Source organism: Nicotiana tomentosiformis, chromosome 5 (assembly GCF_000390325.3).
Source record: "Nicotiana tomentosiformis chromosome 5, ASM39032v3, whole genome shotgun sequence".
NCBI lineage: Eukaryota > Viridiplantae > Streptophyta > Magnoliopsida > Solanales > Solanaceae > Nicotiana > Nicotiana tomentosiformis.
In genome coordinates, this window is record NC_090816.1 from 81,287,189 (window position 1) to 81,311,518 (window position 24,330).

A 24,330-nucleotide genomic window follows, 5' to 3' on the forward strand; every position below is an offset into this window, starting at 1 on the left:
ATGTACCCAGTCATGGAAAATGACTCAAATGAGAGAACTGCCCCACCAGATTAACAAGTACCGCCACAACGAAACGCTGAAAATTCATCATACACCGTAGAATCATCACCCGATTCTAACACGAGGTTCATATTATATACTCCGAGCCACCCTGCTCCAAATTAATAACGACGGAAAGGCAAATGACAAAAACACCACACAAAACCTGAAAGGACATAAACATTACGCTATCGATCATGCAATACCCAAATACTCATCACGCTCAAATTCCGCTATAAAGCTAAAATAGAACCGCACCATCTGTGCACATAACTAATGAATCACAACTCCTCGTAGCATAAAGGAGTAACTCATAGATCATTTGAGAACACGAATAAGTTCAACATCAACCAAATGACACATCCCTCAATAATAGCAGTATGGAGCCAACCATTCAAGCTCGGTGTAAAATACACATCTTAATTGGGCCTACCTATGGACCCCCAAATCAACTCGGGTTACCCACAAATAGATAAAAATCCCTCCGAAAATTCATAATGACTGAATCATAACACATTTTATCATCTGGCTAGCTCCGGCCACAACTTCACAGTCTACAACCATGAAACAATCTGCTCCTACGAACTCCCAATCTCCAAATCCATAGAACACGCGAATCACCATATTTGATTCCATCTCCACCGCCCGAATGCCTAACACCTCTCTCATACACAATCATCCCACGAGAAATACTTTAAAAGTTCTTCCGTGCCACTTGACAAAATTTGAATATCAGCAGTCTATCAACCATGTGAGTACCGCAATACTAATTTATGCATCTGTAAGTGAAAATACAATGCGCCTTCTGAAGTCCGCCCATTTCTCATACAACACCAAGTAGTAATAGTATTCATCTAGTTATTTAAAACCGTCCATGTTGTCCAATATTCGTTACCTTCTCTTCAAGACTGTACTGCCACCTTGTACATGAAAATCTAGCTTTCGTACAACACATAACATCTATCTTGTCATCATGTGAAAAGCACAAGCATCTTATTATTAACTTTGAGTTACCAATAATTTACATACCATTTTAATTAGAAACCTTTCTCTTGCTTCTTTCCAGGAGGAAATCACAATACACAACACGTTCTCCACACTGGTAGAAACCATCAAGAATACTTTGGAATCCATTTGCACATAATCAAGCCCTTAAAACTAAATTCCTCTAACTCGACCAAGTCACGCATGTCACCAAGTCCAGGTGTATTGCCACAAAGCACCTGTAGAAAACCCCAACATCATAAGCACCCAAAGAACCGATCATATCCATTACCATACTGATCCAACCTACTACCTAGTTGTCCTATTTTCTCCGAGACCCTTCTGAATTTGTCTTCAGATTGATACTTCTTCTTGCTAAAATACCATGATCTTTAACCACAACTCACCCTACAAACCTTAGCATAGAACCACAACGCCCTACGGCCCATAAGCAACTGTATTCTTCTTAAGCACCTTCAAAAATACCACAACTATAACACTCACTCTGAGAATACCTTATGTTAATTTAAAATTGTTCTTCTTGCCTTCCTTACACAAAAATGTAGAATCCTTAGTCATATAGAATTTTCGCAAGTCCAGGCACTATCAAACGCAAATCTCGTATTTTATCCATACACAAGTTCGGAAACATTCTCAATTGCTATATATAATTCTCAAACCCACTGAAATTTTCTTGGGAGTCACCCACTTTGCTCACATCTAATTGCATCGCTCAAATGGGCCAAAAAGACATGTACCCCATTAGCACCACAACACTCAAATAAGTAACTCTACTTTAACATCACATATCAAATTTATACTCCGTGCGCACTACATCATTCACCAATAACAACTCACTCATCCCACGATTTTTCATATACTCATCCGTGCAATATAATCTGTAACTAGGAATTTTCCTTATTCGAGTCATTTTCGAACTCCACCTCTGCAAGTCATCACTGATTCCCAAGTATACTTTAGACCCAAACAAAATTTGACACATACCCATGAATTGATTTGTCTATTGTAGCTCCCCCCTCCCCCCTCCCCCCACTTGGCTCAAAGCCATAGATTAAAATACTACATAATTCACAATACCCATACCTTATTACTGTCATAATACTGTAGTCAGTGCCACAAAATTCTTCTCAAGCTCAAGCAATGCCAACCATAAAAATACCCCAAATCATTCGCTAAGATCGCAATCATTCTCTTGATACTCAAGTCGACTTTCTCAGCCAAATTCGAATTCAAATCTCCACACATACGCCACACTGGAAGAAAAGAAACCCTCCACTCATATTACAAGGAACACACCTACGTAGATTACTCTCCAGGAGATAACTCACCTCCCTAGCCTCAAATTGGCATCTTGTTATATCTTTTCGCAGCCACAATTTCTACGCAATCACTAAATCTTTCTAAGTCCAAACTCGTTAACCAGACCTGAGAGTTTAATTTGTCCCACAATTTAAACACATGAAAGATCTTTCAAAACATTCACACTCGAGATTGTACGTCACATCAAATCAAAATCAAGCATCCAACGGCCTTCCCTTTACATATGAAGGAAATACTTCTCATTATGTTCAAATCGTCTTAACACATCCCGCAGTCACATCATACCCATCACCGCCATTTCACCGCTCATCGAGCCACAAATTTCACTGTAGGGTCATCACCGGACATATGAGTCCAATTGTACAAATTACAACTGAAGCTACCGAGCTTAAGCTTCGATCTAAACCTGGCCTCAAGTCCCCCGGACTTGCCCATCACCAAAATATTGAATACTCATCTCGAACTTCGTTCATGGAATCACAAGCCGGTGATGCACCACTGATACTGAGCGCTCATGTGCGCATACGAATACGTGGAAGGAATTCAAAGAGTTTATGTCTCAAGTTGAATCAATCTCGCACGATAAGGAAAGAAAAATGGGAAGTATATATCTTAAATGCCCTCTAGCCTCTCAAAGATAAGTATGGACGTCATCATACCGATCCGCAAGACTCTACTAGACACTTGCTCATGACTTGTAGAACCTATGAACCTAGAGCTCTATTACCAACTTGTCACGACCTAAAATCCAACTAGTCGTGATGACACCTAACCCAACCCGCTAGGTAAGCCAACTTTCAATTATCCAATTCCAATAATAGTTATTAAAGCAATTTAAGTGAATAAAGATCTTAATCTTATACAATCCCCAAGAACTGGTAGTAGAAATCATGAACTTCTAAGAATTGAGTATACAAAGCCGAAATGAAATAAATACATAGTCTGTTTGAATAATACTTAAACAGAGCTTTTATAAATCTAAGGCTACCCTGAACAAGAGGCAGCTACAACAGGAACGCATTTACATCTTCAAATCCCGCAACCATCGAGCACAGCAACAATAGCAGCCAACATCTGCACGAAATGTGCAGAAGTGTAGTATCAGTACAACCGACCCCATATACTGAGTAAGTAACAAACCTAGTCGTAGGTTGAAAGTAGTGACGAGCTTCCACCAAGGTCGGGTCTAAAATCAATAGTCCACAACAATCCATAACAACATAAAGCAAATAATACCATAAGTAACTCAGGGATAAAATACTCAGCCAAATAATAATTTCAAAAATAGTAGTTCTTTCTTTCAAATACATCAGTGAAAATTCAAATCGTTTGCCGAAGTTGCCAATAATATGAATAGTTTGAAAACAATAAATTTTTCCGAAAATCTTTTCAATAATAAATAATATGTTTTATTTTCCTTCTGGATAACACGTGTAAAATAAATGCATCACTATGCCCATCTGTAAAAATGTGTGAGAAATCATGAATGATGTGATGTTGTACAGCATGAGAAAAAATATATATCTATGCATGTATGTCATGTGTGCATGCCAATGCGATGCAACTTAGTGATAAAATCATAAATAGCCCATCAGGCATAACATCACTCATATATAGCTCCTCGGGCAAACCTTACAGTCACTCGTGCCACTCGGGCATACCGCACAATCACTCTTGCCACTCAGGCATACCTCACAATCACTCATTCCTCTCAGTCACTCGGCACTCGCACACAGTAGGTACTTGCGCTCACTGGGGGTGTGCACAGACTCCGGAGGGGCTCCTACAGCCCAAGCGCTATAATCTGCACGGATAACTCACGTGCTGCACGGACAACTCCCGTGCTATAATATCATATCAGAAACCGCACGGACAACAAACGTGCCATAATAAGCCAATAAGGCATGCTGCAGGCGGGCAGCCTCGATCCATATAATAGTAATAATATATAAAAAGTCAACATGGCCTGCTGCGGCGTGCAGCCCGATCACAAAATATCCTCACAATCAGGCCATCGGCTTCCGTCAGTCATCAATCTCTCCAGTCTCTCTCTCATGGGCTCACAATGTCATGAGAATAGCCCAAAAATGATGATATGATGCATCAATATATAACAACAGAGACTGAGATATGATATGCAATGAAATGAATATGACTTGGTATGAATTTTTAATTTAAACAAATAATTCATAGCAATATGACCTCTGTGGGTCCCAATAATACTGGCACATAGCCTCAACATGATTTTTAATATGCTTTTCAGCTCAATTTCTTTAACTCATAAAACGCATGAAAAATGCCAAAATTATTTCACTACAAAATTTCACATAAACAATTGTCACACTTTCTATAGTACACGCCCACACGCCCGTCACCTAGCATGTGCGTCACCTCCCAACAATTCACGAAATACATATATTCAGGGTTCATACCCTCAACGCTAAAATTAGAAGAGTTACTTACCTCGAACAAGCCAAATCCAATGCCGAGCAAGCTAAACAATGCTCCAAAAATTCCATTATGCGCGTATCAACTCCCGAATGGTTCAAATCTACCATAATTAATTTGATTCAGTCCACACAATTTATAGGAATTAATTCCATATCAAAATACTAATATTTTCTAAAAATTCGAAATTGCGCCCCAAAAATCACCCGTGAGGCCCACATCTCGAAATCCGACGAAACTCACAAAATACGACAACCCATCCAATTACAAGTTCAACCATACTAATTTCACTCAAATCCAACTCCAAATCGGTATTCAAACTTGAAAAATTCGTTTTGTGACATTATAGAAATTTCCTTCTATTTCTCTTGAAGATTCAATAATCTTACACCAAAAATGAAGATTAATTCATGAAATATAATCACAAGGGAGTTAAGAACACTTACCCCAAGTTATGTGAAAAATTTCCTCTCCAAAATCGCCCAACCCGAGCTCCAAAATCCGAAAAATGGGTGAAAAATATCGAACCCTCGAATTTAAGGTTCTGCCCTAGCGATTTCCGCTTCTGCAGATAAGATTTGCGCACATGCACCTCCGCTTGTGCGAGCAAAACGTCGCATTTGCGGACTCCACTCACCTGCCCAGTTTTCGCTTCTACGCGCATCCGTCCGCATCTGCGCTCACACAGGTGCGCAATTTTCCCTCGCACCTGCGACCAATGCTTCACAGCCCTCTGCCCGCATCTACGCTCCATCTCGCGCAGGTGCGATTGCGCAACTGCGAAGCTCCTTCCGCACCTGCGCGCCTCCCTTCAGCGCACCCCTGCTCGCACTTGCGAGCTCGCACATGCGACCACTTTTCCGCAGGTGCGATTACACCAGAAGGCTTCAGTTCCAGCAGTCTTCCAAATTCAAAAATCAATCCGTTAACCATCTGAAACTCACCCGAGGCCCCGGGACCTCAACCAACTATATCAACAAGTCCCATAACATAACACGGATCTACTCGAGGCCTCAAATCATACCTAACAACCTCAAAAATACGAACTACACACGGATTCAAGCCTAATAAATTTTTAAATTTCCAAATTATACAAACGACGCCGAAACCTATCAAATCACGTGCGATTGACCTCAAATTTTGCACACAAATCACAATTCACATTATGGACCTATTCCAATTTCCAGAATCAGATTTCGACCTCGATATCAAAAAGTCAACCCCCAGTCAAACTTCCCAAATATTCATCTTTCGGCATTTCAAGCCTAATTCCACTACGGACCTCCAAATAATTTTTCGGACACGCTCCTAAGTCCAAAATCACCATACGGAGCTATTGGAATCATCAGAATTAAATTCCGAGGTCATTTACACATAAGTCGACATCCTGTCACTATTTTAACTTAAGCTTTAACCCTTGGAACTAAATGTTCCAATTCATTCCAAAACTTCACCGGACCCGAACCAATTGCCCCGATAATTCACACAACAACTGTAAAGTACAATTTGAGCAGTAAATGGGAAAACGGGGTTGTAATACTCAAAACGACCGACCGGGTCGTTACATCAACCACGTGACTACGGAAGGCAAATGGACGGATCAGGTCGGATACGGGCGGGTCGAAGCAGTTAATGCAAAAACAAATAAATTATCCAGTCCAATCCATATTTAACAGAAGAAAATAGATTTATTAATATGGATATATTATCCGTGACTTTTTGAATATGATCACATTTTTGGGAGAATTTCTAGTCTTGTAAACTCGAGAAACACCTAATTTGAGTCCTTACAAATGTAAAAGTTAAACTAATTGGTTATCTATCTTTTAACTGAATAATATGATTTTTATCCATATTTGACCCATTTTTTAAAAGTACATTATCCAATTCATTTTTTAATGGGTAATATGGATGGATAACTATTTTTTTATCGATTTTGCCACCACTACACGTGACAAACGGAGGAAGACCAGCTAAACCTGAACTAGCACCAATATGTGCGCAGCACCTCGTGAGACTCATGACTCAACAATTTGATCCAATACTTGCTACATCTCATCAATACAAGCATTAAATAACTCTATCCACCAATTAAATAACTCTATCCACCAAAATCTAGACAAAAGTGGAAAAATCACCTAATATTTTGTCAGTACTAAAATTTAAATTCTAATCTCAATTTTCATCCCAATTCATTGATCAGCTTTCCACTTTCTTCTTAGTAAATGCTACAACTAGTAAGAAGAATCTAGAAGGGAATAATAAAAGGACCAGCTGTTTAATGGCAACATTAAGGGACGTCGTGCTAAATTACGATAACTACCTTCCATGCCACAATTGATTGTGAGATTATCATGTCTGATGTTACAGCTCTGCCGCGTATGTAAAACTCTATTTTAAAGGGCAATAGGTTGCTTGTACGAAAACTAGCTTCCATGCCACAATGATTGTGAGACATGTTAATTCATGTCTATCATGGCAAAAAGATGTTAATCCTAACGTTTAACTCTAACACATGACATGAATAAATAAACCCTTGTTGTCCAGAACACACAAACAACGGACTAGGTAGAATAATGTGATGGACAAACAGCCACATAAATAAAGGGCAAACTGAAAAGAGAGAAACAGGACCTTTCATCACAAAATAAGGTCTAAAGAAGATTGTTCCTCCGACAATTCATCAAACACCACCATAAAGATACACTTTTCTAATCAAGTATACACCATTAACACATAAGAAACATGAAGCTAACCACAGACTTCCGAAGTGTCAGCTCGGCAGAATCACGACTTAAATGGGTTTGATCTTGAAATGGAGAGAGATGAGAGAGAACACAAAACACTTGAGGTCCTGCAATGACAAGATAATGAGAAAACAGGTGTCAGTCAAGTGGGGCAGAAGAACTCCAAGAATGAAGTGCAGTGGTGCAAACCAACATCAATTGGTTTACCAATGATTCAAGCAAGTGAATACAGCATCTTTTCCAAAAATGCATTTAGAGCAGCGGAAACCGTGTGTTTTATTTCTTCTCTTTTTCGGGTGAGGGAGGGGGTTAGGAAACAAGCTGTAATTCCTTTTAGAAATCTGCCAAAGCAGAAACTTTCCTTTAAAGCAAGAGATTCTCCCCCACCCCACCCCACCCCACACACAAACCCCCAAAATTCGTTTTCCTGATCCTCTAACCTCCTTGTATTTTTATTATCTGCTTTGAAGGCTTGAAGATTGTAATTGAATGTCTGCGGCAACAAAGCTTTTACATTACATTTAATAATCCTCTTATAATACAAATGACTGATTATCATTACCAGACTAGAATGTAGCTTCAAAAAAGCCTGAGCTACAGCATTTATTAAAAGCAAGCTACGTGCTGACTTCCAGTCGTGTACCCTAGTTAGAGCTAATATCATGTTTGATTCTAAAGCTATTTGATTATTTCAATTAAAAGAATATGGCTGCTGATAACAAATGACAAGGAAGAATATGGCTACTGATAAAGAACATGGAATTCATTTGGAGCTTTAATCGACCATTCAAGGGAAGACGGGAAGAGGATAACAAAATTTCACAAGTGTAGGTCTGGGATACAATGTGTTTGCATAGGCAAGGACTGCATGTCAAAGCCTGTAATATATTGGCACGTCTCATCCTGATATTTCTATTTAAACCAACTGCATTTTTAGGGGTTGTTCGATTTATATACCAGTTATACAAGGATTATTTATGCAGTAATTAATAATGAGGAGATTGTTATCAAGAATTAGTATTGAGATTGTTATACATGAATTACGACGGGCACTTTTATCTTTCAATAACTTATTCCCCTTATTGCTAATACACATATTATTATTCCACGTTCAATTTCGCATAAAATAATACATAGATTTCAACATATCTAAATGTCAAGTATGATAGAGATATGACAATTATACCCTTCGACTAAACAGGCATTCTTGACGACATCTCAAACTCCATAGATGCGTGAAGACACCCCCTTGTTATGCAGGAATCAGTATTGAGGAGGTTGTTATACATGAATTACGACGGGCACTTTTATCTTTCAATAACTTATTCCCCTTATTGCTAATACACATTATTATTCCACGTTCAATTTCGCATAAAAAAATAAATCATAGATTTCAACATATCTAAATGTCAAGTATGATAGAGATATGACAATTATACCCTTCGACTAAACAGGCATTCTTGACGACATCTCAAACTCCATAGATGCGTGAAGACACCCCCTCACTCTCCCTCACACGTTTTTGTTTTCCCTCCAAATTTGAGAACATCCATTCCAATATAAAAGTTGACTACTAGAAAGAATGACAAATAATTATGTACCTACCTAGCATAGGTAGTCATGTTATGTAAGCTTTCTTTTCCCTTGTATTGTATGGAGTTTTCTTTCCCTTTTCCTTGCCATTATTCTCCATTGTAGTGAGGAAGAGTTAAAAGTTGAAAGCTAGTTCTCATTAATTCCCACCAAACACATTTTTAGCCTTAAAGGGGGAGAGTTCTCATTTATTATCATTTCTACCAACCATGGAAAGAGTTAATGAAGAAGATTAACATTCTTACAGCACTATCACACAATAATCGCTAGAGATACTTTACAAGATATGCAACCTCTCTGGTCATAGGGAAGTCATATTTCTATTTTAGCCAAAGTTAATTCTTCTAGTGTAGTCACTGATTTGACGAACAATGATATTGAAGAACGTAATAATACTAAAAAATAGGTCAAAAATATTAGCATACCCAATAATACAACCAACTTATTCAAGTCTAAATAAGGCGTTTGATTTGACATGAAACATGCCAAAGTCAAAGAATTTAGTGGTGTTAGAAACAATTAAAACCCTAGATGGCGATTACCGTAAGTATGTTATGTTCACATGTGACAAAGAAGGCAAGACTAGTTGCAGCAAGCACAGCGAGAGAATTGAATGCAAGGGAAGAGTTAACATCGTGATAACGGATGAAGGAGTGTATCATTTAAGGAAGGTGTAAAATATGCATAACAATGAATTATACCATGATATGTCTGGGCTTATGGCTAGGCATAGAAAAGTAATAAAGCCAATGAAGAGCACTTAAGGCAAATGATATTAGCCCGTGTCAAAATATGCAAGAATATTAGAGTGATGGAGGTTTTTAATAGCGGCCTTCAGCAAATGAGATGCTTGGTAGGGGACTGTAAAAAATTTATTCTAACCAATAGAAGGCTTCAGATGGAAGAAAGGGATGTTGTATTTAGATGAATTTTTTTTAAAGATGGAATTAAAGGATTCGGAGTTCTATCATTCCATGGAGCTCGACACTGAAGGTAGATTAAAAAACGTAGTTTGGATTCATCCACAAGGAAAAGATGCTTGTTCTGACTTCTACGAAGTAGTTAGCTTTGATACCACATCTAGTGAATAGGTATAGTATGTTGCTTGCATTATTGTAGGATTAATCACCATCGTCGGTCAATTCTCCTTAGGTGTGCATTAATATTGTAGGAAGATGTTGAAACGTATAGGTCGTTGTTTCGTACTTTGATTTATGTTACGGGAAGCACCCCTCTAACTAGTATATGGATGCATTGATGCTCTCACATTTATCAGTTGATATAATATTTGGAGGGATGCTTCACATAGGACAAATCCAAAAAGGGAACAACTACCTATATGTTGTAACATCTTCATGGTATCAATGCACTCCAAAGCAGAATTGACTGGCGATGGTGATTGTCTCTAGTGTCCAACTCTATGGAATAATAGAACTCAGTATCCTTTAATTCCATCCTACGAAAAAAATCATCATGGACTCAGCATCCCTATCTTTCATCAAAGCCCTCCTATTTGTTAGAATAAATTTTTAAAATCCCCTGCCAAGCATCCCATTTGCTGAGGGCCTCCATTCAAAACCTCCACCATTCTAATATTCTTGAATATTGCATATTCTGATACTGGCCCGTGGCAGATCCAGGAGTTCAAATTTTGAACTCCTGGGTACTTCACTGTCTTTAGAGTACACTGTACTCAGTACAGTTGCTACTACCAAACTTAAGGGTGAGGATATTTTACAAGTTTTAATTAATATTATCATTAAAAAACTATTATTTTCACAATCATCTTCAGCATGAGATGAATAATAACATTGTTGTTTACACTAAATTTATCTCCAAGATAAAAAATAAAAAAAAAAAGCGATTTGTTGTGAGGAAATAATTAGTTTTGTTTTGGGAAGTAGATAGGATTTTTTTTTGTGTGTGTGTGGTTGTGGGGGTGGGGGGGGGGGGGGGAACTAAAAAAGTAAAAGCAAATAAAGAAAGAAGAAAAAAGAAAAAAGGCATATAAGAAAGACGGAGTAATGGAAATATAAAAGAAATTAAATGGCAAGATAAAATAGAAAAGGAAAGCAATTAAAGGAAAGATAAAGAGAAACAATGTCAACTGCTTAAAAAGGAAGAGAAAATAAGAAAGGAAAACAGTTCAAAGATTAAGAAAGAAAGAGACAAACATCAGCCACATGAAGCGATAATGAGAAAACCAAGCCAAACACAATTTGCAAGCATAATCAGAACCATCCTCCCACTCCGTGATCCAAAGAGTTGCATAATGCGTAGGAAGTATCACAATTTGCTTTTTACCCCCTTTTTTTCTTCTTTGTCAATCCTCCTTTTTTTTTCATTTGTCTTTCGAAGGTAGTTCTTTTATCTCCCATCTTTTATTAATTTTTTTTTATCTTTGACATAGCATGCTATTGCAGCCTGTTCTACTTCCCATTGGCCCATCAAACTGGCCTTTCCTATTCGCCATTCTCCTACTCAACTCCCTCCAGACCCCCAACACATCCCTTACCACTCCTCTACTTTTTTATAATCAAGAAACCCCTGAGTATCGGTTGTGCACGTTCAAAACTCGATAGATGATGGGCCCATCCCTCTACCCTTCTCCACCTAAATACTAGGCTTTTGTCTGCAGCACAATTTGACCCCCCTGACATGCGCCTCCTCACATTACACGTTGCGCTCTTACAACTAAACCAAAATCATAGGCTTTAAGGGGCATAACAATGAAGGATGGGATGACTAGGAGCAGCAATGTGAGGGAGGGGCGATAAAAGGGAATGGAGGAGAAGAATGACAGCTATGTCAAAAAATGGGTAGTTTTTTTTTTCAGTCTTAACATCAACCCAGTCCTGGTCTATTTTTGTGCCAAACTAGTATAGTATGAAAAACTAAATGCTCTACCAAGAGATATTAACGATGAAAATGTTGTCAAATGGTAATCCAGAAAGAGAAATTTTCTTCACCTTGTTTCCTATTTCCTGGGGATAAGTACTCTCCTCGTTACTCCTAGTCAATTTGATCTCTTTCTCCAAGAACAATTAGACTCCTCTCTTACATCATGACCAAATCGGGAAGGGAAGTGGTGGTCAAGGTGGTGACAAGAGAACAAGAATTAAATGATACAACTAGTCAACCCAACTGTAGCATAAACCAGTAACCTTAGAAACCAAATCCAACTGCAAATGCAAAGAGTATTTCCAAACATACTGACTTTGGAGTTTGATAGGAGGGTATATCTAGTCCTATCTGAAGATGGAAGTTACTGAAATTAATTTCATAGGCAATTCAGCAATTGGATAATACGTTCATAATTGAGAGGACCATTTCAATTTTCAACAGAGTAGAAACGGGATTTTGTGGTATGCTTTCAGTAACTCCCTATACGAATCTACTCTGAACTCTCACACCATCCTGCCCTATATAGCTCTAATGAAGGTTAAAGCGAAGTAAACACTAAATCTCAATCTGAAACTATCAATTCCCGTAGCGTATATGACTACATTTCGAAAGAAGAAACAAGTGAAGTTTTTGAACAGAGTTGCCATACTAGATTAAGTGAGTCGGTGAACTGCATCTTTTCTCTTCTTCTTTTTTTCCTTTATGTGTGTTCGTGAGAATATGTACGTGCACTAGTTTGTTGATAGCCTGCAACAATTTTGCATTTTATCTCTTTTATCGAGCATCTCCCCTTACCATATCTACAAATTACTCTGCATAATTTTTGCACCCACTTGGTGCAAAATAACTATGCTGAGAATTAACTTAAAAAATTTCATCCAAAACATAAAATAGGGGCAAATGAAGCTTGCAATAACTACCTGAACAAGATAATAGAAGATACGAAGTCCCTCAGGATCTTTACTGGTTTGCACATCCATCAGTGAACCAATCTTAGATGTAGTGAATGATATGTGCTCATTCCCCATCACTATCTCAAGCTCCTGCCTCCCAACTCTATCCGGTTCAGGCCAGTTGTTATCATCTTCCTTCATAATCTACAAACAAAATAAACACCCAAATTACCAGATAACAAAACCTAATAGGCAAAGAGAATGGAAAAAATATATAAATACTGGAGGGGAAAGGTTAAAACCTCGCTATCGGCGACAATGCGGCGGCACTCTTTGAGTACGGCAGGGTTAAGGAAAACCTCTTTACGAATCATGGTATCGTTCTTGTAATTGGAGTTGTTGGCATAACGGAGTTTGCCGTCGGGACGAAACTCGAATTCTAAGAACTCATGCCCGAATTTCCCTTTGTGACCGACATAATACCTCAGGTAGAACTCGCCATTGTCTTCCAACTCCGCCATTTCTCTGATTCTTCTGCCCTCAAACCACTATGACTAAACTGTATCCGAAGGCCACAATGGAGCGTCGTCCCTCTTTGGCCCTAATGCCAGGGCGACGTGCACTGCTTGCCCCTTTTTAGGACTCTATTTAAACAATAGCCAAATTTACAAAAGTTTGTGTAGGAAAAAATAATGCATGCATTTTATTAATTACTTGTTTGGTATATTTTTTCAATCTATGTATGACTAATACTTGTATTAGTCATACATTCTATTTGATATTTGTAAATAAATAAATTTTGTGGAATTAAAATTCATATTAAATTTGGATAAATTCCTAAATTCAATAAATATTAAGCTCAAATTAAAATTATTTAAGCCCAATGTGGATTTAAATTAAAGTCCAATTTTATTCAGGCTAGCCCATTTAGTTAGAGTTCAAAAGACGAGCCCATCTTACTAACCCAAAGTCCAAATGGCTATTAGCCCATCTTAAAGCCCAGGCTCATGCCACGTGTCAAGTGATGTGGCGTTCTAAGTCAAAGGAACGAGCCAATAAAATTATGTCACATGTCAAATGATGTGGCAATACAAGTCAAATAAATGAGCCAATGAAATCATGCTATGTGTCAAGAAAAGGTGATATACCAAGTCAAATCAACAACTAGTAGAATTGTGCCAAGTGTCAAGATGGTATTGATCAATTCAAACGGACCAATCAAATCTTAGAGCCACACCACTCCCTATAACTATAAATAGAGGTCTTCATAAAGCTAAAAGACACCAGAAGTGAGAACTAGAAGCAAGCAGAGAGCTCGTGGATCAAAGGCTGCAGTTTTCTCTACAAGCTACAAGCTACAAGCTACAAGTTCAAGCACTCAAGATACAAGATCAAGATCAAGAACGAAGGCAAATCAAATACCAAGGCGTTCAAGATCAAATTACTTTTTCGTGGCGGATAATCCAAATTCAAGTTCAAGACCAAGCTTTACAAGCCCTTGAATCAAATCAAAACCAAGCTCATCAAGATAGTTTACATTCTTGAAGAATCAGAGGAATACCATAGAGATTGTAACATTTAACATTTATTGAAATCAAAAACTACATTTGTTACGCAATTTTCTAGTCTTGATTATTTATTTTTCTCGACCCGGAAATTTATTGTTATAAATTTCCGGCACGCCTAGTGGGACAATCTCTACCTCTCATCTCTTCAATTACCAATTTTAAAGAACATTGAAATGGTTCCTAAGAAGACCAACTTCAAATTCACTACTGCTAAGGCGACGGATTCCAAGTTTTCCTTTGATGTGGAAAACTTATTGGACGCTACTATGGAAAGCGTAGGACCTATCACTAGGAACAAAGCAAACTTGTTGGGACAACAAGCATTTAAAATGTCATCTACATCAGTTCCTATCTTTGATTTTCGATCCTCAAATGGGGCAACAATCTTTTCAACTGAACTAGAAGAAGGAGCGAACATTACTGAAATAGTTGAGAAGACATTGGCTCTACTTAGCCCATCTAAATCTAAGAATCTCATCACACAATATGATGATGATGTCTTGATTGTTGGATCTGCTCCAATCACTCCATGTGAGTTGTTACACTCGAAGTATGGTGTAAGAGAAAATCCATGCTTTGCTCCAGCATCCACGACGATTATCCAAGCAATAGTGACTAATACTTCAACTGTTGAAGAATAACTTGCAAATTTAACAAAGGCAATTGAAGGGTTAACGAAGCATATGCAAGATCAAGACAATCAAATTGTCAAGATGACAGATAGAGTTGAAAGCATGATGGAGGGAGATTCAAGTCATGCACCTAGAAATCTCCCTATGATGTAAGATAAAGGAGACTCATCTGCAAGGCAAACAATGACACCTAAGGAACTTCAGATTTCATCTAACGGGGTAATTCACATCGACCAGTTGAAAGACTTCATTATGGGAACTATCAAAGACAAGTACGATGTTACTGCCAAGTCTTCTCTCGCATATGTGAAGCCATACACTTCGAGAATTGATAGTTTGAAGATGACCGGGGGTTACCAACCTCCAAAATTTCAACAATTCGATGGTAAAGAAAATCCAAAGCAACACATTGCACACTTCATTGAAACTTGCAATGATGTTGGAACCTATGGAGATTATCTTGTCAAGCAGTTTGTTTGCTCCTTAAAAGGAAATGCTTTTGATTGGTACACTGATCTCGAGGCAGGTTCTATCGATAGTTCGGAGCAACTTGAACATGAATTTCTCAATCGCTTCAGTAGCACAAGACGAACTGTAAGCATGGTTGAGCACACAAGCACGCTTCAATGGAAGGATGAACCAGTCATTGATTTCATCAATCGATGGAGGAATGCAAGCCTCAACTGCAAAGACAAACTTAGTGAAACTTCTGGAATAGAAATGTGTATCCAAGGAATGCATTGGGGACTTCGCTACATACTACAGGGTATCAAGCCTAAGTCTGTTGAAGAATTAGCTGCACGTGCTCATGATATGGAGTTAAGCATGTCTTCAAGTAAAAATCAAGGACCACCTGTTTATGAACCTCGCAAAGGAAAGGATAAACAAGAAATAAAGAAAGGAGGCAAGTTTGTGCCAAAGTCTGAGAGAAAGGAATCAATGAATATTAATGTCTCGCCATTAAAGGTCACTACAAAAGCGAGTAAGAAGCAAAGTGTGAAGACAACTTCCTTACAGGATAAAGCTGGCCGAAAGTTAACTATGAAGGAAATGCAAGCGAAAGAATATCCATTCTTGGACTCTGATGTTCCAACAATTTTTGAAGAACTCCTTGAGTTGAAACTCATTGAGTTTCCCGAAATAAAGCATCCAGACGAAGCTGGAATGACTAATGATCCAAATTATTGCAAGTACCATTGGTTGATTGGCCACCCTATTAAAAAGTGCTTCATCTTCAAGGAGAAAATCATGGACTTGGCTGCTGAAGGAAAAATCTTGCTCGGGGATGAGAAGGAAAGTTCGAATCAAGTCTCCGTCACTTTTGGTTCACTTGATCCCATTATCCTTTTCAATTTTGCCGAAGTACATGAATGTGAGGGTATCCAAACTACATCACCACCAAAGATGATTAAATTTGGTGACTTTGAGCCTATCAATGTGAACACATCATTGTTTCTCCCTATAGTAAATAAAGTAATAGTGAAGGAAGGATCTCAAGAGAAAAATGAATCATATGCTGGTCAAACTGATGATGAAGGTTGGATTCTTGTGACTCGACGGAGACGCTGCAAGACAAATTCACAAAGGGAATCAAGTAAGCAATTGACTAAGGAAAAAATGGAGAAAAGACCCAAGAAGAAAATGATAAAGAAGGATCGGAAGAAAATAAAAATGGAGGAGAATCACTATCAAAGGCTATGTCGTCCAGTGACATTAGAAGAATTCATGCCAAGCCGGTTATGCGTGCAAGTAGAATCTTATTGTAAGGTAGATGGGGAAGAGACAAAGAAGGAATATCCATCAATGCTTTCGCTTTCATTCTTTGAAAAACTCACTGAGCGTCCATTTGAAGAAGTGGACACTTGTGATGCAAAAATTACATTCACTAATTATGATCTTTTGCTTGGTGAAACACACCATAATTGTCCCTTGTTTATGGTTGGATTTGTGTGTGAGCGAAGAGTAAGTAGAATCTTGATTGATGATGGATTTAGTGTCAATATTCTCCTAATTCATAATGTCAAAGAGCTTGGCACACCGATGGATGGACTATGTGAAAGTCTTTTGATGATTCAAGAATTCAATCAAGGGGGCCAAAGAGCTATAAGGGCTATCAAATTAGAAATAAATATGGGAGATATGCGTTCGAGTGCATGGATACACGTGATCGATGCAAAAAGCTCATATAATATCTTGTTAGGAAGGCCATGGATACACGAAAACAATGTGATTTCATTCACCTACCATCAATGCTTGAAGTACTGGGAAGATGGGGTTGAAAAGGAGATAGTTGTTGATGGTAAGCCCTTTACCGAGGCTGAATCATACTTTGCCAATGCAAAATTTTACTTAAAGAATTATGTCTCAAAAGAGGTTAAGGTTGATGATGTGATGTTAACCAAAAGTGTTGCAAAGAAGGTTGATGTCACAACTGGCAAGGCAAAGATTACGGTTGAAAAAGATCAAGTGCTTTATGATAGGAACAAGATATATAAGGCATCTTCGAGTAAGAAAGTGACTCATGTTCTTCGCTATGTTCCAAAGGCAATGAAGGTTGAAGACCCATTTTCTGAACTACAAGGTAATGTGTTAGGAGACTTGACCCTTCCTATTAAGCAAATTAATGCAATTAAGTCATTAAAAAAGTTGCTTAAAGGGTTTGTAAAATCATCAAATCACGATTGCTTCTAAATCTAGCACTTCCTACAAGGCGCACATATGAGGTCTTTGACCCAAATGCCTACAAATTGTTAGCGAAAGCTGGATATGATCCTAATGTATCATCCAAGTTGGATAAGCTCCCACCTGAAGCTTCTAACCCTGCTCAAAAGATGATGATAGAGAAAGGGTACCCCCTAAAACAATCACGTGAAGGTTTGGGTTATAAACAACCCGCGCCAATCCGTATTTCCATAAAAAGGGCAAGCTGTAACTACATTACTACTAAAGCAAAGTCTACCACATTTAATGAGAAGCCTTATGTGTTTGATCGACTTATGAAACCAAGGACCTCATTCTTTGATAGGTTAGGACAATTGAATAAGGAACACAAATGTCATGGAAGTAATAGAAGGATCGAAGCACCTATCTTCGCTAAAAAGGAGATTTTTACCATAGATTGCCCGAGTATGATTCCTTCTAGAATGAGGCGAGAGACACAACTTGTAGTTTCATGCGGAAAGGTCCCCAAAGTAAAGGCTCATACTATAGTCCATATAAAGAACGTGAGGAAGATTAAGAAACTGTAGGGTCATCATATCATATCACCATTCGTGACAAACAAAATGCTTCATCTCATATGGAAGTCGAGGAAAAGTGCCTTGATATTCATGTATATCATCACACATCTTTCAATGATGGTGATCCTCAAGAGGATGAAGATGCTAAAAATGCACCACCTGAGCTTGAAGAAGGGGTGAAGACAAAGGTTGATGCACTAAAAGAAGTCAATCTCAGAGCTATTTAAGATCCAAAGCCCATATATGTAAGTGCCTCTCTAACTGGTGATGAAGAGAGCAAATATATTAAGCTACTTAAGGAGTTCAAAGATATATTTGCTTGGAGTTACAAAGAGATGCCAGGTTTAGACCCCAAGGTGGATGTTTATCATCTTGCTGTCAAACGAGGCGCTCGTCCCGTGAAGTAAGCACAACGTTGCTTCAGATCAGAACCGGTTACCTTGATTAAAACTGAAGTTAACAAGCTTATTGAGGCTGATTTTATTCATGAAGTTAAGTATCCTACATGGATTTCAAGTATCGTACCTATAAGGAAGAAGAATGGCCAAATCCGAGTTTGGGTTGACTTTAGAGACCTAAATAACGCTTGTCCTAAGGATGAATTTTCTCTTACCATACCAGAGTTCATGATTGATGCCACGACTGGATATGAGGCGATGTCTTTCATGGATGGTTCGTCTTGATATAATCAAATTTGCATGGCACCAAAGTATGAAGAACTTACCGCCTTTCACACCCCTAAAGGTATATACTGCTACAAGGTAATGCCTTTTGATTTGAAAAATGCTGGTGCTACATATCAACGTGTCATATAAAATATTTTCGATAACATGCTTCATAAAAACGTGGAGTGTTATGTTGACGACTTGGTGGTAAAGTCAAGGAAGAGAGATGATCACTTAAAAGATTTGAGGATGGTATTCAAACGGTTTTGGAGATACTAGCTCAGAATGAATTCGTTGAAGTGCGCTTTTGGAGTTACTTCTAGGACGTTCCTCGGTTTTATTGTTCGACACCGAGGTATCGAATTGATCAAGCTAAGATGTATGCTATCTTAAAAATGCCCGAACCTAAGGATATTCATGAATTAAAAAGCTTACAAGGTAAGTTGGCATATATTAGAAGATTTATTTTGAATCTGGCTGGAAGATTGCAACCGTTCGCCTCATGAAGAAAGGGGTTCCTTTTGAATAGGACCAAGCTTCCAGAAATGCTTTCGAAAGCATTGAGTCCTATCTGGTGAAGCCTCTAATACTGGCAGCCCCCATACCTGGAAAACCAATAATATTATACATTTCAACACAAGAAAGGTCAGTAGGAGCACTTCTGGCTCAAGGAAACAATAAAGGCAAAGAAAATGCACTTTATTACTTGAGTAGGATGATGACGCCAAATGAGCTCAAGTATTCATCTATCGAGAAGTTATGCTTGGCACTTGTCTTCTCTATTCAGAAGCTAAAGCATTACTTCCAAGCTCACATTGTGCGACTCATCTCAAGAGCGAATCCTATCAAGTTTGTCATATCTAAACCTGTCCTAAGTGATCGATTGGCGAGGTGGTACCTCCAATTTCAACAATTAGAAATTGTGTATGTTCCTCAGAAGGCGGTAAAAGGACAAGTATTAGCAGACTTCCTAACTGACCATATGATTCCAGATGATTGGGAGTTGTCTGATGATTGCCCGATGAAGATGCAATGGTTACCGAAATTCAACCTCCTTGGAAGATGTATTTTGATGGCGCTGTACATCGTGATGGAGCTGGCGCTAGAATAGTGTTTATCACTTCTCAAGGAGAGGTTTTGCCGTATTCTTTCACTCTGACACAATGTTGCTCTAATAATGTTGTTGAATATCAAGCACTCATACTTGGGCTTGAAATGGTTGTGGATATGAAATAATTGCAACTACAAGTTTTTGGAGACTCCAAGTTAGTGATCAACCAGATTTTGGGTAGCTATGAGGTCAAGAAGCCAGAGTTGGTCCCATACCACAAATATGCTCAAAGACTGGTAAGTTGGCTTGGAGAGGTAACTATTCAACACATGTCGAGAAAGGAAAATAAGAGAGTTGATGCATTAGCAACCTTAGCTTCTACATTATCTTTGCTTGATCAAACGCAAGTCGCCGTTTGCCAAAGATGGGTAGTTCCTCCACCAAATGACTACGAAGAAGAAGAAAGCAAAGTTGAGCATTGTTGTCGTTCTTGAGGTTGAAATTGAAGATTGGTGACAACCACTAATCGATATCTTTGTTATGGAATACTACGAGAAAATCCAAGAAGGAAGACAAAAATCCGAAGGTAAGCCCCTTGTTTTCTTTATTACAAAGATACACTCTACAGAAGATCATTTAATGGAGTGCTCTTACGTTGTTTGGGGGCTGATGAATCCCTTCAAGTATTGGAAGAAGCACATTCTGGAGTATGTGGAGCACATCAATCTAGGCAAAAACTTCATTTCCACAAAAAAAAGAATGGGGTATTATTGGCCAACCATGGCGAAAGATTGTTTAGATTACGCTCGAAGGTGTAAAGCTTTCCAATTTCATGCTAACTTCATACATCAACCACCTTAAGTATTGCACCCAACTGTTGCCTCTTGTCCATTCGATGCTTGGGTTTGGATGTTGTTGGTCCATTGCCAAAGTCTTCTAATGGAAATTTGTACATTTTGGCCGCAACTGATTACTTCTCAAAGTGGGTTGAAGTTGTTTCTCTTAAGGAAGTACAGAAGGAAAATGTGGCTAACTTCATGGCATTCCTCGATATATATTGACGGACAATGGTAAGCAATTTGATAACAAGTTGATGAAGGAAATATGTGATCTTTTTCGCTTCAAGCAAAGCAATTCCTCCATGTATTATGCTGCTGCCAATGGACTTGCTGAAGCATTTAATAAGATACTTTGCAACTTGTTGAAAAAGGTTGTATCAAAGTCTAAGAGAGATTGGCATGAGAGAATGGAAGAAGCTCTTTAGGCATATACAACCACATATCGCCCACCAACATAGGTGACTCCTTATTCACTTGTTTATGGAGTTGAAGCAGTCCTTCCACTTGAGCGTCAAATCCCATCGTTCCAACTTGCCATTCAAGAAGGACTCACCGATGAAGAAAATGCTCGGTTACGCCTTTAAGAATTGAAAGCTCTTGACAAAAAGAGGCTAGAAGCTCAACAAAGCCTTGAATGTTATCAAGCTCGCCTGTCTCGATCTTTTAATAAAAGGGTTCGCCTTAGATCCTTCCAAGTGGGTGACCAAGTTCTTCTGGTAAAAAGGCCTATTATTACCTCTCGTTGATCTGGAGGAAAATTCTCTGCTAAGTGGGATGGACCATATGTTGTACAAGAAGTATGCTCAAGTGGCACTTTGTCACGACCCCAAAATCCAACCTAAGGTAGTCGTGATGGCACCTAGTCTCTAAGACTAAGTAAGCCTAACATTCATGAATAACTTAACAGAAATAGCGAACTAAGATGATAAAATAAACCGAATAAGCTCGTAATAACCACAAATCAGAAACATCAGTAATAAGATTCCAAAATCGGTGGAACATAATTATAAGCTCTACAGAAATAATCTAAGTATCTCTAATACAACAATGTCTAAGTAGAAGATAAATAGTAGTAAAAGTAATGACTCAAGGTGACTTCAAGGCCTGCGGACGTCGAGTAAGTGTACCGTGAAGTCTCCGGAAAGATAACTAAATGATCACTAGTGTCCGACACGAGCAGATGTATTTGGATCTGCACAAACAATGTACATAAGTATAGTATGTGTACACCAGAACTGCACCCAGTAAGTATCAAGCCTAACCTCGGTAGAGTAGTGATAAGGCCAGGTCAAGACACCTACTAGGATAAGAAAAACCGAACAAAATATCATATAGTCTAATAATGAAAGCGAGAAAATAATGAAAATGAAGCAATACAATAAGGTAAGCTAACAACGAAAATTAAGGCGGTAAAAGCAACAAGAAGTGAACACATGATGAGAACAACAAGTTATCAAATTGGACAAATACAAGTAGGACAATGAAGGAAACAACAACAACTATTCAAACAATAAGCCTTTTTAACATAGAATGTAAAACAAGAATCACAACCGAGGTACCACGCCTTATAACCTCATTTCACAATTCACAATCACAACCTTTCCTTATACCACCGCATGAGACTTACATTTAGATATTCTTGAAAATATTGTTTCCGAAATAACTACATGCACTTTAGCCCCCTTATGTCGCCACGTGGCTTCAAGTAATTCCCTTACTAGCAACACGCACATAGATTCCCACCTTATGTCGTCGCATGCACATTAACCCCTATCCTTATACTGCCGCATGCGCATCAATATCACAACACAATAACAACTCGCACCACAAGTGCCCATATGCCACAACTTGTCAAAATCAACAATACCGAAGTTACCACAACATATAGCCCATAGCTCAGCCACAATAAGAACAAGAATCTCAGTAATAACAAAATGAGAGAGAATTACTCAACAAGGAAAGATATCTCAATAATCAACAACTTCAATTCAATGTGATAATAGCTTGCATAACTTCAGCTTCAATAACTCAAAATAAAGGTACTCCCACGAAATGACAACTTGTAATAACAACTCCAAATAAGAATAACTTGACAATAAATGAGGTAACATGACAATAAGAGACATAACAAAGGCAATTAAGGCATATAAGAGCATGTTTGACAATAAGGGATAGAGCATATGACAACAACATCAAGTAAAGCATGTAAGAGCAATTTAACAATGGAAGATATAATATGATATTACAATTTCTAATTAAATGCTTGAAAGAGTCTAAGAGTCTAAATCACTCAAAGTACCACATATAAGCCCGTGTACTCACTCGTTACCTCGTGTACACATTTTTCACATAATCAAAATAGCACAAATCAACCCAAGTCCTAAGGGGTAGTTCCCCCACACAAAGTTAGGCAAGATACTTACCTCAAACAAGCTAAATCCATCCACTAATAAGCCTTTCTCACGAAAATCCAACCCCGGACGGCTCTAATCTATCTAAAATAACTTAGTACCATAAATACAAGCCATAGGAAGCAAATGAGGATAATAAAGTGCAATCTTTAAAGAAAATAAAAAAAAGTTAACTCAAAAAGTCAACCCCGAGCCCGCACCATGAAACCCAACCAAACTTATAAAATCCGAACACTCATTCCGATATGAGTCCAACTATACCAAAATTATCCAATTTCGACTTCAAATCGACCTTCAAATCCTCAATTTATGATTTAGGAAAGTTTTTACAAAATTCCCCAATGTTTTCAACTCAAATCACTAATTAAATGATACAAATAATGATGGTATCATGAATAATAAGCATCCGATTCAAAAACACTTACCCCGATCCAATCCTTGAAAATCCCCTCCAAAATCGCCCAAAATCGAGCTCTCTAACTCCAAATGTGGTGAATAAAATAAAACCCTCGAAGAAGCTATTTTTGCCCAGTGATTTCCGCATCTGCGATCATTTTGTCGCATCTGTGACTTCGCATCTGTGGAAGAAACATCACATATGCGGCTCCCATTCAAGCCTAGGACTTCCGCTGCTGCGGCCAAAAATAGCGTGCTTGTGCTTCTGCAAACCAAGGGGGCATTTGCGCGTCCGCTTGCAAAAGTCACCACACATGCGGTCCCTTTCCCCAATCCAAATTCCGCATCTGTGGAGAATAGTTCGCTTCTGCGATTACCGAGCCGCACCTGCGGCTCCCCATCTGCGGCCAAGCCCACCACAGATGCGATGACACCAAAACTCAAATTTCTTCAACAACCTTCCTAAGTCCAAAATGGATTGGAATTCGTTCTGAATCACACCCGCGGCCCCCGGGACCCCGTCTAAGCATACCATCAAGTCCTAAAACACAAGACGAACCTATTCGAGGCCTTAAATCAC

The 24,330-nt window shown here is 38.5% G+C and overlaps 2 protein-coding genes across 2 annotated transcripts; one reads left to right on the plus strand and one right to left on the minus strand.

Moving 5' to 3' along the window:
- Positions 1-7,426: 7,426 nt before the first annotated feature.
- LOC104105133 (protein mago nashi homolog) lies at positions 7,427-13,605 on the minus strand. The gene is made up of 3 exons (XM_009613376.4): positions 13,252-13,605; positions 12,977-13,153; positions 7,427-7,666 (listed from the first exon to the last, which is right to left on the minus strand). The coding sequence occupies exons 1-3, from the start codon at positions 13,468-13,470 to the stop codon at positions 7,607-7,609; spliced, it is 456 nt and encodes a 151-aa protein (XP_009611671.1). The 5' UTR covers positions 13,471-13,605; the 3' UTR covers positions 7,427-7,606.
- Positions 13,606-15,332: 1,727 nt separating this feature from the next.
- On the plus strand, positions 15,333-18,615 carry LOC138892665 (uncharacterized). The gene is made up of 3 exons (XM_070176399.1): positions 15,333-17,730; positions 17,847-18,023; positions 18,398-18,615. The coding sequence occupies exons 1-3, from the start codon at positions 15,333-15,335 to the stop codon at positions 18,613-18,615; spliced, it is 2,793 nt and encodes a 930-aa protein (XP_070032500.1).
- Positions 18,616-24,330: the final 5,715 nt, after the last annotated feature.

Excerpts from the sequence above, each read along its gene's own strand:
- LOC138892665 (XM_070176399.1), top strand. The coding sequence starts at position 15,333 with ATGACACCTAAGGAACTTCAGATTTCATCTAACGGGGTAATTCACATC. Across the intron at positions 17,731-17,846 it reads CCCATTTTCTGAACTACAAG|CACTTCCTACAAGGCGCACA; the intron begins GTAATGTGTTAG and ends TTCTAAATCTAG. Across the intron at positions 18,024-18,397 it reads CCTAAAACAATCACGTGAAG|GGTCATCATATCATATCACC; the intron begins GTTTGGGTTATA and ends AAGAAACTGTAG.
- LOC104105133 (XM_009613376.4), bottom strand. The coding sequence starts at position 13,470 with ATGGCGGAGTTGGAAGACAATGGCGAGTTCTACCTGAGGTATTATGTC. Across the intron at positions 13,154-13,251 it reads GCATTGTCGCCGATAGCGAG|ATTATGAAGGAAGATGATAA; the intron begins GTTTTAACCTTT and ends TTTTGTTTGTAG. Across the intron at positions 7,667-12,976 it reads TCTTCTATTATCTTGTTCAG|GACCTCAAGTGTTTTGTGTT; the intron begins GTAGTTATTGCA and ends TTGTCATTGCAG.